General features: G+C 37.9%; 1 protein-coding gene across 4 annotated transcripts in view; it reads right to left on the bottom strand.

Moving 5' to 3' along the window:
- Window positions 1–4,162: 4,162 nt before the first annotated feature.
- TJP1 (tight junction protein 1) overlaps window positions 4,163–17,234 on the bottom strand; it is a 43,172-nt gene continuing 30,100 nt past the window's right edge. For 2 of the 4 annotated variants that reach the window (XM_010295885.1, XM_010295887.1), the window contains 5 exons: window positions 12,612–12,794; window positions 11,446–11,913; window positions 9,626–9,843; window positions 8,240–8,383; window positions 4,163–4,965 (listed from right to left, as the gene is read on the bottom strand). In XM_010295885.1, the coding sequence (XP_010294187.1) occupies window positions 4,871–4,965; window positions 8,240–8,383; window positions 9,626–9,843; window positions 11,446–11,913; window positions 12,612–12,794 (1,108 nt within the window). In that variant the 3' untranslated portion in view covers window positions 4,163–4,870. The remainder of the gene's footprint in view (window positions 4,966–8,239; window positions 8,384–9,625; window positions 9,844–11,445; window positions 11,914–12,611; window positions 12,795–17,234) is intronic. The other 2 variants (XM_010295886.1, XM_010295888.1) reach the window with 1 other exon arrangement.

Raw genomic sequence — 17,234 nt, 5'->3', positions numbered from 1 at the left:
GCAGGAATGATTTGTTGCAACAGAGATTATGCACACAGAGGTGTATCATGTTTAACTGTACTGAAGAGAACTTACCTTTTCAGGTTTTATGCAAGTTTTTCAAGCCTATCCAAATAATGTGAAGAATGCTAAAGTGATCCTACCAGTTTGTGCATCTGCCCAACTCCCCTCTCTCCAGCTTGTACTTGTCATAAGAGCTCCTGCCTGCCAGCAGCTCCTTACACTACGTTCAGAGGAGAAACAATGCTCAGAAAATTGTCATGCTGAAAAAAGTAACAGACTCCTGAATACACAGAATTGCAGCAGTCAGTTGCAGTTTTACAGAAACTGTAGACATGGCACTTCCAAACTAAAAACAAAGACATACACAAAACCCCTTACCACAAGCAGAGCACCTAACTTCCTCATACAAAAGTGTAACATCTTTTACCACTTTCATGAAATACACAGACCTAATGAGCTGGTGAGGTCCAATTAAGTAACAGAAGCCATAGTTATTCCCTTGCCAGCAACCCGCCAGTGACAGATACCGATCCCGCCTTACTGGCGGCCTCTCCGAGGGAACTGTTGGACATCTTGCATTGTCTCCACTCTTCCACTGTCACTTTGTCAACGCCAGAGATGAGGAGCAACAGGCAGTTAGTGCATGCAGAATAAAAACTTTAACAGAAAACTTCATGTACATAGTCACAGGGTGGATTAGAGCAATTTCAGAATCAGCATTAGTGAATTAACAACTGAAAGTTAGCCTAAAATTTGTTCTTGTCATTCTAAGCATAAATTGTGCTTTCTGTTCTCTTCCCCAAGTTTAAACGGTGGCAATTCTAGTCGCACAGCAACATGTGAAACTAAGTGTTTCTCTTTCTTCACTTTTGGTGTCTCCTATTACTCCTGCAGTAACAAAAGAGGACAACTGCACTTGTAGATACAGAGGTTCTGTTTTGGACCTGTTCTCTGCATCTTACACAGTAAGAACTGTTACTACGTGAAGTCACTGACAGACAGCTGTATGCCCTGAAACTCCATTTCACAGCAATCTGAAATGATCTAAGTGTTTCAAATTTAATTAAGGTAACTAGAACAGCACCATTGCTTCCGACCAAAACATCCTTTAATCTTTTTCAAAAGTGGGTTTCAAGCAGAATTCAGTGGGAGCACAATTGTTTTAGTGTCACCAGTATGACAAGTGTTTGGCTTAGTAGTCCGCAGTATTCAACGTAATGGAAAAATCTAACAAATAACATTCATGTCTACACATGTGTGCACAAGCAGCCAACTTTATATACTTTCACTAATATTAAGCGTGTTTATTCTCAGATGCTTGCTCACAGGGTTGTAATGCACAGCTCATTTTGATATAATGAAAAATCATTTCACCCATTCATTTGATCTTGCCAACGGATGGAGCTAGTCGCCAGAGAACCCCATACAGAACAGACCACAGCTAGCACTCAGTAAGGCTTCTACAAATTATTTCCCCACAAGTGACTTAGATATTAAGAAAACATTTTTCAGACATGCTTAACATCTTTTATTCGCCAAACTTGTATGGCTTCAATTTCTGTCATCTGGTCCAGGTTACATTACAGTACAGCAGAGAATCTTCAACCAGACCCTAAACATTTCTGATTTGCTTCACCTAACCCAGGTTGGCAGGAAAAGAGGAGTACTTTTACAAGCATAACTTGTTTGTGTACATGTAGTTGAATACTCACTACTACTTTTTTTAAGAAAACGATTAAAAAGAAGATTTTTACCAACAACCTAAGTCAGAGAGATGAACAGTAATTCTGTATCCATTGAGTATCTGTTTCCACCACTTGAAACCATTTGTTTAAAAAGACTCGAGATTTACATTATTAAAACTTCTGTACAATTTTTGCAGGGCTAAAGCTAGGTAGTACATTGTTGGGACAAATAGGAGGAACTGGGAGATGCAGTTTGTCAAGTTAACATTAAACATTGAAGAGAGAACTATAGTAAATTAAAATGTTACATGTGAAATCAGCTCCTGCAGAGCCTAGCCTGTATGAAATATGTAAGGAACAATCTCTTGCAAGGATAAAGATTTCAAAAGCACCAGTATTTTAAAATAAGAATATGGGTTTTTTAGCACAGTTATTCTCAATGTGTGTGTGTTAACCCCAAAAGCATTGTGATTTGATGACAATGAAAACGCGCATGTGGTTTAAATTAGCCACTTCAATAAATATTCCTACATGTAGAGAGCAACAGACAATTCCATTGTCAGGGTGCTTAGCACTAGAGAATTGCCACATTTTTGAACAGCATCAACTTTCTCATTTCATTTATGAAATGACAGCAGAGCAAAAGCAGTCACTTTTTTTTTTTCATTTTGATAGAAAGACATGACCCTACCCTCTTTAAGAGAGCTGAAAGGTATTATCTGGATCATCACAATAAAAGCAACTCAGGACAGTTACACCTTACAGCATGCTAGACTCAGGATGTCCAAGACACAAATGACACCCCTGCAAATAGTCCACGCAATGTTAACTCCAGGGTTCCTCAAGTGCAGCTGACTGACTCCATTTTGAAGTGTTTCACATACTCCTTGCTAAGATCTGAACTAAAAAAGAACACTTAGAAATTTTAGCATTAGAATTTTCTCCAAGACGCTTCTGCATGCCATTTTGAAACCTTCCTTTCTGCCGGTTCAAAAAAAATACCACCAATCTATTATCACCAAGACAAATCAAAAATGCCATCCCAACATGAGCAGGTTTTTTTGCCATTCAAATTTTATGCCTGCTTTAAGAGCTGAGATTATCTCAACCCCATGAGGAGCAGTAGTAATAGTAGCGAATGCATCTTCTAGGGTAGGTCATACCTGAGAAACAAACTAACTGGTCAGTAAGAGTACAGAAAGGGAACATTGCAGTTATGCACCGTTTCCCGGCATTATTTAAAAGTAACTTACAGAATTTTTTTTCTCTTCTAGAATAGTAGTGGCTTACTAGTTAGCCACTGCGTACTCCAAACATGCCCAATAATGGGACTAGACTATGTGTAAATCTACATGCTAGAACACTGCCAAAATATTTCAAAGACTAGCTATAAGTAGTAAACTAGCACCAACATAGCGATTCAAGGGACAAGTCTACCACTCCTACTTGTATCGAGTATTTCCAATGGATCCACACTGGAGTTCATCATTTCACAAGCCCTGCTGTAGACAACTCCAACTGACTCCACAAAAGAGCTCTGCTTCCTGTATGAACCTATGGCAGAATCCAGCTGCCTACTTACACAGAAAAAAAATCAAAATTGATTTTGTCATGTTCACGTAAATGCATTGCAGAAACAATAAGGTACTACAGTCTCCTTTATTATTTTAAAAACATTTTTATTCTGTATATTTAGAAATGTGTAATTTTAATAACTGCAGAGAAAAAAATCAGCCACACCTGAATAGCTAATAACTCATTAACAGAATGCAGTGGTATATTATCTAAACAGTAGTAGTGCCATTGTGCCGTAATAAATTGTCTATTAGTAAAAAAATACATTTCAGGGCACATAGTACAGCATCCTTATGACAAATTACAGTAGGGATACTTTTCAAGAATTTAATCAAAGTAGAGAATTCCGAGTTATATTCTTTAAATGCAGCACTTAAAAAGGTAACAACTTTGTGCATTTTTAAAAAATGTCCTTGTTCATATATTGTAGAAATGCTGCTTTATTGCTGCAGATGTCAAAGTTCAAGGCTCAAAAGGTATGAGAATACAAAGATATCCTTAAGAAACTTTGTTTGTTTTTATATATATTTATATATATAAAAAGGTAAAGCTTATAAAAGTTAATTTACAAACCAAGAACAAAAGTGGTATGCACGCATTATATACAAGCGGTCTATAACATCTAGAAATTTTCAAATGCATAGCAGAAAACATACCATCATTTTCTTCTGGTTCTCTTCTGGCTGATGAACACAAACAATACTCATTCTCTAAACCAAACTCACAAGTGGGTGTTGGTTTTGTTTTTTTGTTTTTTTGTTTTTTGTTTTTTTTTGGTTTGGTTTGGTTTTTTTCTTCCTTTTCTTTCCCCAGTCTCTCATGATATATTATCTAGGTAAGCACAAAAGCCATACAAACTTAATACAGAGAACTATGAGAGCTAAGACTATTAAAAACATGAGGGTAAGGCATCCCTGCTGGTTAATAGGTCTGTAATAATGTGGTTAATTTACAAATCCACAGAGGCAACTGAACCATAGTCATCCCACATGCTTTTCCCCCTCCCGCCGTTCTCCTGACAATGTTTCCATATACATTAAGTAGACGTGTTTGCATTAGCCTCTCCGCAGAGGAAAAGCTCCAATCTGTGCTACCCCAAGTTGATTGCCATTTCATTGGACACGTACACCAAAAGTCACTTAAAAACTAGAGACCAAAATGTAGTCTTGTGAGCTACAAACACACAGTCGTAAAAATGCAGGCCAAATTCTGTGTTTTCGCCAGTGGAGCATGAACCAAATTCAGTTCCTCTGAATATAATTCCATTGGTACTTTCAGATATTAAACAATGAATTACTAAGTAGTGTCCTTTAAAAAAAAAAAAAAGAGAAACAAAAAAACCCCCACAAAAGAACAACCAACAAACCAAAGCATACAGAACCTGCAAAACCCCTACCTTGTTCCCACTGTACACTCCCTGCTTGTGGCATGTATCGTGACCATGGTTCAAAGAGTGTACTTGCTAACCATTGTTAGTTAAAGCAAGGTGCTTAAACACTAAGATCCATTATCACTTATAGAACAGTTAATACTCGATAGAGTGGTTCAGTTTATATGTAAGGTCCATCTCAGTTTCACATTATTTACTCAGTCAGCTAACTTAATGTTTAGAAGTGGTCAATTAGGACTGAGACACAGTTTGCTCCAACAAGATAGTTTGGATCCCCGGGAAGAGACTTGTTCTGCCAGGTTTTGGGGTCACCTGTGGGAGGAAAACACAATGCTGGTGTTTAGTATCCGCTGTCGAACAGTGTACATCTTGAAACAACCAAGCTTTTGGACAGGAGTATTTAAGTTCTGAATCAACATGTTTGTTTTGTTTGTTATTAAATAAAAACCTGCAGTTTGTATGTTGTTATTAAAAAATTAACTCTTTGTTTCCATATAATGTAGGATAGATCAGTTACTCAAAGCAGATGCCGTGGCACTCGGGAATTGTTAAATATAAGTCATTCTACACTACAGCACTTTCTATTTGAGAAGTGCCAACAGCGACTGAGGTATTCGTGGGCTCTTTCCTAAACTGCCAGAAGTAGAAAGAGATTTTAAAAGCTAATCTGGGTAGGATGTATTTGAAGTTTCTTGGGACAGTTCTGAACACAGACGAATCGAATCAGAAGTTATGTTGCAACTAAACACTGTGACAGACTGGTGGTTTTATCTTCTATTGTGAAAGTTATTGTAGACAGGATTGTAGTCATTTTGCAACTACATCCAGTACACTCGTTTAAAAGCCTGAAATACTGACATTCTAAAACGGATTCCAGTTAACCGGTACATACTTAAAAATCTTTACAACTGATCTTATCTACTAGTGGTCAAAAGTCCTCTGTAACGTTCTGTTACAAGCGAAAGTCACCAGACAAAGGTTACAATCCATCTGCACAGTCAACTGCCTCTTTCAAGGGGAGAAAGTATTCTTCATTCACCCACCTAAACCCACTACTAAATGCTGCCACTATACAAAAAGCATTTCATCATCCCACTATGGCAGAACAGTGAAAAACGCACTAAAGTTCTCTTAAGTCTTCCAGGTAAATGACGTAAAATAGCTTGGCCAAAACAGATCTGCCTTGGGAAATGCGCGACAAGTTAGAGAACCCAGTCACACAGACTGCAAACACCTGAGACGTCTGTATTAAATGAGACTGATGTAAATTCCATGTAATTTTCCTCATGAAAGTGAGTTCTTCAACTCATGAAAACAAAGTGAAGTACACAATGCACTGAGCAATGGCAACATCTGATGTAGGGACAAAGTATAGAAGTAGCCTGTCTATAGTTTGAGAATGCAAACAAGTTTACTGCAGCCAGCCCAGACTACGTATTTCAGTCAAGAAGCCAAATAAATGCTGGAGAATTTTTCATTTCATAGATGCAGGGAATTCCATTCAAAACTCGCATGATCAAATGTATTAGGAGAAGGGTAGAATAGGACTGTAGGACAACCAGGTCCCAGTCCTGCACATGAGACAACGGCAGACTTTTTTCCAACCTTTCCTCCTAAATTCATAGTAAGGATTAGACTGTAGTCAGTGCAGCCTCTAGCTGTTGAGGATGTTTTTCCCATACTTACATACAACTGCTTTGGAAAAATAAAAAATAAAAATCCTTCAGTATTTTTTACTAATACCTTCTAATAGGTGTGGCCACAAAAGTCAACTTTTCTCCCCAGTCAGTTTTAATACCGGAATCATTCAAGCTTTTGAAGGGGTTTAACAGTAAAATATCAATGTATGAAGCTTAAATGTGGCAGAGAGGATGTTAGTAAGTGCAAATGAATGTCACTTTTAGGACAGAACATGGATACATTGAAAAAAGATGAGATAGAGCAGACGACTGAAGGAAGAGAAAACACAGAATTGTATAAACTGTTATTATAGAGCCACCTCAAGAATCAGAGTCCCATAACCAACTAATTTAGAAAGAGAGAAAACAATTATTTATTTAAGACACAGTATGGTCTACTTACATATCATAAGACAGAATTGCCTAATTTTAAAGTTTGTCTCAAAAGAGCAATGTTATGATATACATCCCATTTCAGATTAACAGAATGTGGTGTTATATTTACAGTACAGAAAGTGTAGGGTTTAAGATATGCACGCTCTTGCTCTCACCCACACATGCGCGCACACACACACCCACCTCACATTGGAAAGGGAGAAAAATGTCTCTAACTTCAGTTATTGTTTAGATCATTTGAGTCCTCTCCCTTCACTTCAAGTAAGTTCATGAACAGGTGCTATTAGTTACAAAGGAAGTGTTGTGTCATTTTTGTTTTAGTTATTCTCTTTTGGGACCCTGTAATTTATGAGTCCGTGTTTTAACACTGCCATGTATACACACTGTTTAATAGATGCATGCAACACATGCATATAATAGCTTATAAAAAAACAACTAAAAATTATTGCCGTTAATACCTCTAGGTTATTGAATCCCCATCAAGGGGATTGATGCTTTCATCTTTCAAAGCATCAGTGCTTTGGTGTTGACAGGGATCGATACATTAGTGACAGAAGATATGCATACATGGTGGTTTAAATGCTGTATAGAGAAGTATATTGGTCAGTCATTATGTAGATCACACGTACACATTAATGGTTTGAACCTTCCACCATAAATTTTGAAGGTAGCTGAATAAAACCTTAAAGACTTCTTCCCCAGATGTGCAAGAACTCCTTTTTAAACCTCTGTAACCCCATAGCCATTTCATGAAATTGCTTGAAACTTGCCCGGAATTCTCGATTAGGTTCCTCACTGACAATTTCAGCCAATACATTCTCACCCTCATCCCAGAAAGTGACGGTGAGGTAAAAAATGAACAGGTAAATAAAACCGCAACCTAGTTGCAACGTTTACTATCAACGAGAAACTTCTGGGTAGAAGGCAGCAGAGGAGAAATAGGCAGAAGCAAGCAATAAAAGTCTTGTGGAAAATCCAGCTACATTAGAATGCATTGTAAATGCTTTTACTGAACACTATAGTTTTCTTAAATGACCCAACTGTTAGCATCAGCTTGCACACATGGAAACAGTTAACAAGCATTAAATCATGATTTATGAGCATGCAGATTGTTAAGATTTGCCAGAGTCCTATATGGTTAATTAAGCAATAAACACCAGTTATGTTACAAAGGCCAGAGGTACATAATCATTTCCTCTCCATTTTAGTGTGACTATCATTTCAAGTGTATTCAGCTGTAGCAGTCCTCAAGAAAGAAGACAGAATAGAAAAATACGATAATATTTAATAGACTAGAGATATTACTCTTTTTCTGCTATCATGGCTTTAGCTATGAATTTGCACCATGAGTAATGTAAGGAAGACATTTGTAATGAAAGTGAAATGGGAGAGTTTGACACAAATACAATGATTGGGTTCTTTATATTACACAGCATCACCTTTAGCCAAATTAACTTAAATTATACGATAGCACCCAAAAGCCCCAAAAGGACAGAGGGAGGACAGCATACCCGACGAGGAGTCGGAGGATTTTAGAGCAAAAGACCAACCATCAGGGGTCATAGACGCACAATGTGGCAGGCGCAGCTCCACTGGCTTCAGGAATTTTAGTCCATGAGGCCCACACATTACCAAAGGGCTAAGAAGTGTTTCACCTGGAGTTAAGAGAAAGAAAAACCTGTTATTGATGCAACTTAGCTTTAGAGAAAAATATGAACTTTTTGACCTGTCAGTGAATAACAGCACTTATCAAGATGGTTTCTCAAAGTCTCTTTCAGAGCACTCAAGCGACTTTTCAATGGAACATATCACAATCTCAAAATGAAAAAGTATGAACAAGTCTGATGATAATCCACAACATAAATCATCTTGGGATTTTTTTTGTTTTGTCACTGATTTCTAAGCAGGTGCATCAAAAGAAACAAATCCCCAAATCTGTAAGCTAATTCATGCTTCTTTTTGTGCTACAGCTGCGATGTTCTGCTTGCATGGATTCATGGCACACTGGGCTGAATAAAGCCTTCAGTAGCTCAAGAGCCTATGACCCTTAACCTAACAGCCAAAATATAAAGCACACAAATATAGAGGTCTGGTTTTAGTTTAAAACTCCAAACGTTAACATAAGATTATTCAGTTGAGGAACATGCTATGTTAGGTTTAGGAAGATTCAAAGTAACTGCAGATTGCAAGTAATGCTTTAACTGCAAATTCATGACCCTGTCCGTTTGTTGACTTGAGGAAATCAAACCTGACAGGTCAGAAAATGCATGTACACTGGAGTAGTGGTACGAAAGACAGACTTACTACAAAAAAATTGATCAACTAATATATACTACTCAACTCGTATTAGTAAGTCAGGAATATACTTCTATATAAACAAAAGTTAGAGTATGTTTTAAACTGTGAAGCTGTTGTCTTTGTAAAATTGAAAAAAATAACATTCTGGGTATTTTCAAGTGTTGAAGTAAATTTCAGATATTCAACTGAAGTCAAATTAGTTTAAATCACGTGCTTTATAATTCTTTGGTCCTAACTGTGAGATGAAGAACTATTTTTAATAAGAACGGCTAGAATAAATCACTGCGTTTTGTGAGAGAATCTACAAAGATTCTTAAAAAAATAATTTAGAACCTTCCTTTAGTGCAGTACACAAGTTTTAAATCAGTACTTAAGTCTACAAAGTATTCTTGAGTTATAATTCGGGGTTTCCATCTTGCTTGCAACTTTCAATATTAAGCAGAATATTGCTTCCCTTGTACTTCTTGTGAGATGTATACCCTAGATCTTCATATAGAAATGTATGTTATATATTGAAGCATATTAAGGTATTCTATTTTGCTGTTATTTTTAATGCTGTTGCATTAAATTACAGGACAGTGTACAGTGCCAGCTCTTACCTTTCTCTTTGTCCAAAGGTGGAAGTATACTATTGTCTCTGCAGACTTTGAAATATATTTCTTGCTCTATTCCCTCTGGAATGGCTCCTTGTGGTATAATAATACTAACTCCAGTCTCTATGGAGCTCAATACACCACCGTTGCTGTTAAATACACCTCTTGCTGTGGCTACAACAGTGTGTCCGTCTTCTTCCTCTTCATCCTCAAGTGCTGAAGGGCTGAATATAAAACAAAAACATAGGAGTTTTATCAATATTCAAGCCACACTGAACCCTTCTATTCAGATACACATTGAAAATAAAGCCCGTTAAACAAAACCCATACAATTTTTTCCAGGTTGCCAGGGTAGAACTAAAAAAAGAGACCCCTAAAACATTATAAAATGGCTAGTTTGAGTAGATTTCAGAACCACTTCTATATAATTTCACTAGAAGAACCAGTAATTTCAAAATTTCTAGCAGTCTACAAAACTACAAAGCATCAGAAGATTTCTCAGGTACTTAAGAACAAGAAGGATTCACTCCTCTATTAAATTTCTGAGTTACTGAAACATCAAGCAAGATTTCAAGGCTGGTTCATGCCTTATTTTGAAACGAAAGAATAATCAAACACTGTTCTGCAAAAAGGGCCAACCATATCCTGGGCTGCATCCAAAGCAGCGTGGCCAGCAGGTCAAGGGAGGGGGTTCTCCCCCTCTACTCCGCTCTGGTGAGACCCCACCTGGAGTCCTGCATCCAGCTCTGGAGCCCTCAGCACAGGGAAGACACGGACCCGTTGGAGCAGGTCCAGAGGAGGCAACAAAAATGACCAGAGGGTTGGAATAGCGCTGCTGTGAGGACAAGCTGAGAGAGTTGGGGTTGTTCAGCCTCGAGAAGCGAAGGCTCCGGGGAGACCTTGTTGCAGCCTCCAGCAACCCCCGCCTCCAAAGGGGGCTTACAAGAAAGATGGGAACAGACTTCTTAGCAGGGTTTGCAGCGACAGCACAAGGGGTAATGATTTTAACTAGATGTAAGGAAGAAATTTTTTAGAATGAGGGTGGTGAAGCACTGGCCCAGGTTGCCCAGAGAGTTGGTAGATGCCCCATCCCTGAAAATTAGACAGGGCTCTGAGCAACCTGCTCTAGTTGAAGATGTCCCTGCTCATTGCACGAGGGTTGGGCTAGATGACCCTAAAAGGTCCCCTCCAACCCAAACTATTCAATGATTCTATGATTATTAGTGAAAAGAATTTAACAAGTCAGTGGATAGCTTAACATTGTAATACTATCTGTTGCTCTTGACATAGTTCTTGTTGCTCAAGCATATTAGGCACGCACCGGCTGCTTTTAAGCAGTTGTTTTCTCATAGTAAAAAGAACCAATGTGAAACTGGTAAAGCGATTTTCCCTTTTTACAAGTTTTTTTAAAACATCCTTTATGCATGTGTGCCATGAGGTGTCTCTCTAAGCACACAGAATTAATACAATTTGGTTCAACAGCTATACTTAGAAATTAATTCCATCTTCCAGAAACAAATTGAAAGGACAAGCGATTACTATCTACCAGAAAACTTGTAATTATAGTATGAGAAATGGGAAGTAAAAGTCATGCCACTTCATAGTAACAGAATACATGATGATACAGGGACATAGGACATACTTTAAGTATCTATCCAAATGCTCTCCAATGCCCTTTGGCAGAGTTTTATAATCATAGTATTCATCTTTTAACTGTAACTTCAACAGAAATTGGAAGCACAGGAAAAAACCACCTGTATTTTTCACAAGTTTCACAGATAAACTCCTATAAATGTACTAATGGAAAGAAAAAAGCAGCAGCATACCTTACAGGAATGGCTTTAGGCACAGCATTAACATTATTTGGTTGATATTTAGGCTTGTCGACCTGGACAGCAAAGGTATCCATTCCACTGTCAAACTCGGGAGGCTGCGATGAGCTGTGTGCTTTCAAAATTGGTTGAGGAGAATTTGGAGATTTTGATGGCAACTCTGGTTTATGTTGAGCTTCATTTGGCAAGAGATTATGGTTGAATTTAGGACTTTCAAACTTGCGCTCGAAGGGCCTTGCAGCACTAGTGTAAGGTTTTGTTGTAAAGCGGTTGTAAGAAGGAGTGACTGTTTTCTGAATCTGTTCGGTTCCATTAATAGGGCCTTTGTCAGGGAAGCTTTTCTGAGGATAAAAAGTGGACTGCACAGTGTCCTCTCTAGAGGATCTGAAAATTGCTGGCTTACTCTGAGATGGAGGAGGGTCAGACACAGAGTTAACTGCAATGCAAACAGAAGTACCAGAACTCATCAGTAACAATGAGAAATTTCTAGTCACATACACTATGGCACAGGAATACAATTTAGTCAATTCTCAATCTACTATATAAAATATAGTCAGCTTCACTCTCTCAAGATCATCTGTCCTCCTATTGTATTTTGTATGTTCAGGCAATTTATCTAATGTTTCATTAAACAGATACGTTAGATACAACAGCACGGCCTTTCAATGAAAAGGCTAGGCTAATTTATACCATGACCAAAAAAACCCCAAAAAAAACCCCCAGTATTGAAATATTATCATGCAGTTCCAGAAATGGGAAAATCCAGTTCAACCGGGCAATCCTCTCAATGTGAAGTGAAAACAACTTTTGCTTCTATTTTTAGAAGCCTACAACTATTACTCATACCTAAAGAATTCTGGTCAAAAGCATAGAAAGGTACATTTTTCAAGAAATTGTAATTTTACTTCATCTTTGCTGAGACCACTAAGTATGGAATAGACAGTTATAGTGATCATTAGCACCTGAAGTTATGGTTTCAACAGGATGATCAGATAATTTCACAAGACTCCGTATCACCACAGTAAAAAGCTATTTTCACGAACAATTACTCCAAGTTTCAGTTAGAGAATAACATAGCTACCAGTGCAGAGATGCTGAAGCAACCACACAAGCACCTGACAAGTGACACTTGTTACCACCAGACAGGTTAGCTTTCCAACTGCTCACCTTCAGAAAGCGCAGGCTTGTGATGTGGTGGGAGCGAAAGGACAGGACTATTAATCGACTGAGGTTGTGTATACTGGACTGAAGGAGCAGGAGGAGGAGTTGTAACTTGAGGGACTGGCTCATAGCGTTTTTCACCAACAGACCTATCCATTGATTCAGTATCAGTTGGTTTCCCCCTGTTGGAAACAGAACAAGAAAACCAAACATTTGACTGTTCCATTTCCTCAGGGCCCTGAGCTCCTGCATTCACTGCTATATTTTTCTTCTAAGATCACCTGATTTCCATCTCTTCCTATAAACATTAAACCACTATTTTCTTTAATATCCTGTCTCAAGTATGAAAACATTTATTGATAAGCACAAGAGATTAAGACAACATCGAAACCTTAGAAGAAGATTAGTAACACAAACCATGGCAAACAAAAGGCAGATGACATTTCAGGTGTATTTGCATAATTGCCTACAAGATCTTAGTTTTTCAATTTCATTTCGGGTAACTTCAATGAAAACTTGTTCTTAAATTTAGCAGGTCTTCAAAATAAAAATATAAACCCTCTTTTTTGGGGGGTGGATGGGTCGTTTTAGAAAAGCATAATTAGCCAACGGGACAATAGATTCTAGTACAACTTTTCTAAATACACCTAGTATTTGAACAATGCCATCTTAATTAGAAATGTAATCAGCTTAAGCTTCACTAGCTTTATGTGCATGGTGTAAGTAACTTCAACATCTTATTTTTAAAGCGTTTTTCTTACACTAGAAATATTTCTCCAAACATTTATTTCAGGAAATTACTGATTTGAAATACCTGTAATTTTGGACTACAATATGTCGCACTTACTTTCAGAACTTGCGTTGAAAATTTTAAGTGCACATAATGCCTGTGATGAAATGTAACAGCAAGAGGACACCTGAAAACATCCTCACATCAACAACAGTCTTACCACTTGATGTTCCTTTTCAAGTAGTCATAGCTAGTGTAAGAGCCAAGAAATCTAGGTGATGGCAAAGCAAACAGCAATAGAAGAATGAAAGAAAATAGTCATTCTATCTTGAGCATATTATTTCTTCACACTTTTTACGTTAGTCCAAGCAGCTCTCAGATGACAAGGTTGTTGAAACAGAGATGCTATTAACAGTGATATTTCTGGTAAGGCCTTTACCAAAGGCGTACGTACAATGATCACCTACTATATTTAATAAGAGATTTTGTCAATGAATTAGGAGGTGGTCAAGATCTCAAATTGACAGACAGTGAAAGTATGAATGAGATTACGCTAAGCCATTTTTTACAACCTGTATAAGCAGAGTTATTCAATATATTGAAAAAAATGAACAAAATATAAATCCCATATTCTAACCATCTCACACTTACAGTCCGGTTTGCATTAATTTCTTCAGTCTTAACGTACACAGAATAATGATGGTTTTGTATTGCAGATCATGTACTGAGAGTACATTCATAGCAAATGTTTCTATAGCACTATGAGCTCATCCAATAGCAGAGCCTACACTGTAAAATGCTTCTGATTGCGTTCAACAACTCCTAAAAGAACATCTTGGAACAACTGTTTATGAATACTACGAGGCAGAAAATCGTATACTGATGACTTACTCTTGATTTTTAACACTTACCTTGCTTGTATGTTGCAAGAAAATACATTTCACACTAGGACAGCTTTCCCTCATCCCTTCACTTTCTGTATGGTCATAAAAATTTAACAGGCAATAATTTTAGACACCAGTCTTACCGCTTCAGAGGAGTGTGTTATAAAACTAAGAAAAGGGCTGATAAACTTTTGAAAGTCTGCTTGATGGCCACAAGAACATGATGCTCAGCGAGTTGAACAGCATCTGTAATGAATGTACCTCTAAAATCAGTGTTGCAAAAAAAGATCATTTTGCATCTGCTGTATAAAATCCTGTTCCCACTGGTTTTATATAAAGCCATTCATCCAACAACAGAAGTTATTACTGCATGCTAACTCCCTGTTGTCTTTATTCCAGGTGGGGAGTAGTTGCTTTCTCAGAAACTGCATACCTGAAATCACTGCTTCCCAGAGGGGCTACTAACCAGGGGAGGGCAGCACTGCAAAAGCCCACAAAAACAACCCTACACACTCCACACCTAATTAGCACAGCTTGCCAGCTTTCTGAGGAATTAAAAAAATAGGGAAGGGTAGTACATTTTAATGGAGGAAACAGAGCAGAGAGTTGTGACATCACAAACACAACCAGCAGAAAGTAGTGCTTAATATAAAACACGGTCTTCTGTCATATGCTCCCGACCACGGGTCAGCCACATTGTTCAGAACCTGTATGCAAAGTGGTCCACAAGAAAATCACTTGCTTACAACTTGCGAGTGTATAAATAAGGTTTCTCTAATTATTCACATGCTGTTTTCTAAGCTGTTTCCCACTTCAGTTTGGTTAGAAAACCACTACTTCAATTTGAAATGAAGCGGAAATGAACCGCTAGAATGAACCAGTGGCCAAGAGGTTACAAGCCTCAGTGTGCAATAGAAAACTCACCAAGCAGCATTACAGATCTTTAGTTCCCATTCAAAAAGCTCCAACTCCGGAACAGACACGTAAGAGCTCAGCTAGAACAGTTTAGGAAGTTACCACATGACACTGCTCCTTACTGCCTCCTCAAATGAGGCTGCAACTGATCACGCGAGTACTCTTAACCCTACTCAATACAAAATCTAGATAAGCTACCTCGTTCCGCAGCATGTCAAGCTAATGCAGGAAACTGGACTGAACCGAGCGAGAACAAATCCGCTACTCAGCCACAGGGGTAGTAACCTCATAAATTGCTCCATCTGCATCCAGTGAAACACATCCATTTACAAATTCTACTATTTTCTCACATCAAGAGAAACTATCCCTTATTCTCAAGTCACTGACAACTGTGATCTGCACAAGGCAGATACGGCATTACGCATACAAAGCGGCTTTAGTAGTGGCGTAAGTTTCCTAAATGATGCAAATAAAACCCCACCAAGTTAGAAGAGTAAACATATTTTTAGACATGTAATGGGAAAAATACATACTTTCACAATACTTACTCAGGGGCAAAGAACTTTACATAATTTAATGTTTAACATTAATGTTTAAAACAAAGAGTTGTAGCTACTGCTCATGAATAAATAAAATCTGTCCTCTGTACCCAGAATGTGTTATATGGATTATGCAGGCGCAAGAGATTGTATAATCAACAGTTCCTGTCTCCTTCAGATTTAGTCCTGTTTACTTAAGAAGAGCTTATTCACAGAATAGCAATTACCATGTAAGTTCACTGGAAAAAAGATTAATAATGAGCAAGTAACAGGGTATGAACCAGAAGCTAGAAAAAGGAGAGTCCTAAATACGAGTGCTTTCTCACAACAGCAATTGTGTTGTCTGTTTCCACGCAAGGACATTGCGGTATGCTTCTAGAAGCAGTACTGTCCCACTGAGTAGTGTTCTTGTTTCTCTCTTTCCACTTCCATTAATATTTTAGTTTTTGTCTAGTTGCACTGGACTACCCAGGGTAAATTTTCTTTCCCATGTCTGTCCCTTCCTGTGAAGGTTTACGTTCTTCCATCAAGAAAAAACACAACACATTTTTGTCCCCTGAAATATGAAACTATTAGCCTTAAAAACAGTATTATCTTATTCCCCTGTGACAGTAAAATATCACCTTCCCAGAAGTACAAGCCCTGAAGTTATACACTAACTCACAATCAAAACAAAACCAGAACTAAGCAGCCAAAGAATGGAAGAGTCATGGCAGACAGAAGCCATAGATAGAAATACGGAACAATCTCTCTCAATTATTAGCTGTTCTGCAGCAAAAATTTGATATTTGTGTGTATTTCTCATGTTTTTCAGCATGTGTGACAACACTGCAGAGGGTAACAAATGAACAACAAAAGCTTACAATGCTCTCCATCTTAAGCATTTTACAATCTTCACAGTTACTTGATGAAAGCTTACAATATTTCTCCCAAAGCACTAGTTGCATTTACGATGGCACCGCAGTTCACGTCCACAATCAAAATCTACGATCTATGGGAAACGTCGGTTTTTGTATGGGGAAACGTAACTCTGAAAACCACTACAATGCATTATGAGGCCAGCCGAAACTTTTTTTAGGTCTCTTCCTATGATGCCTAGAGAGCAGGATGGATAGGCTCCTATTTTTCCATGAGAAGACACAGAGCAAGTGAAAACAAAGGATGAAGAACATCCTTGACTGAGAATCAGAACTGGTTACAGATTACTATACACATTCCTTCCTTGGCATACAAAAAAGTAGTAGACTTCTTGATCAAGAAAAAAAATTGATCTTGTAAAATCTAATCAAGCTTTTGGAAAGATTCCAATATTCTCAGTTCACAGAGGAAGACACTGAAGATGACAGATAATATTATACAAGTAAGAACAGGATTCCCGAGTCCTACCTCAAATCCTTTAAGACAAGCACTGGAACACAGCGTATCAAGTACATGAAAGACAGCTGGCACATACACTTAACACTGTAGAGTGAAATAATACACTAGCTTGCTGAAGAAGTTTTAAAGATCTCCTTTACATTAAGATTGCCAGATTTCCAGCTTGACCTGAATTGT

This window comes from Phaethon lepturus, unplaced genomic scaffold (assembly GCF_000687285.1).
Source record: "Phaethon lepturus isolate BGI_N335 unplaced genomic scaffold, ASM68728v1 scaffold20161, whole genome shotgun sequence".
NCBI lineage: Eukaryota > Metazoa > Chordata > Aves > Phaethontiformes > Phaethontidae > Phaethon > Phaethon lepturus.
Note: the sequence above shows the minus strand (reverse complement) of the source record. Positions and strands in the feature narration are given on the sequence as shown.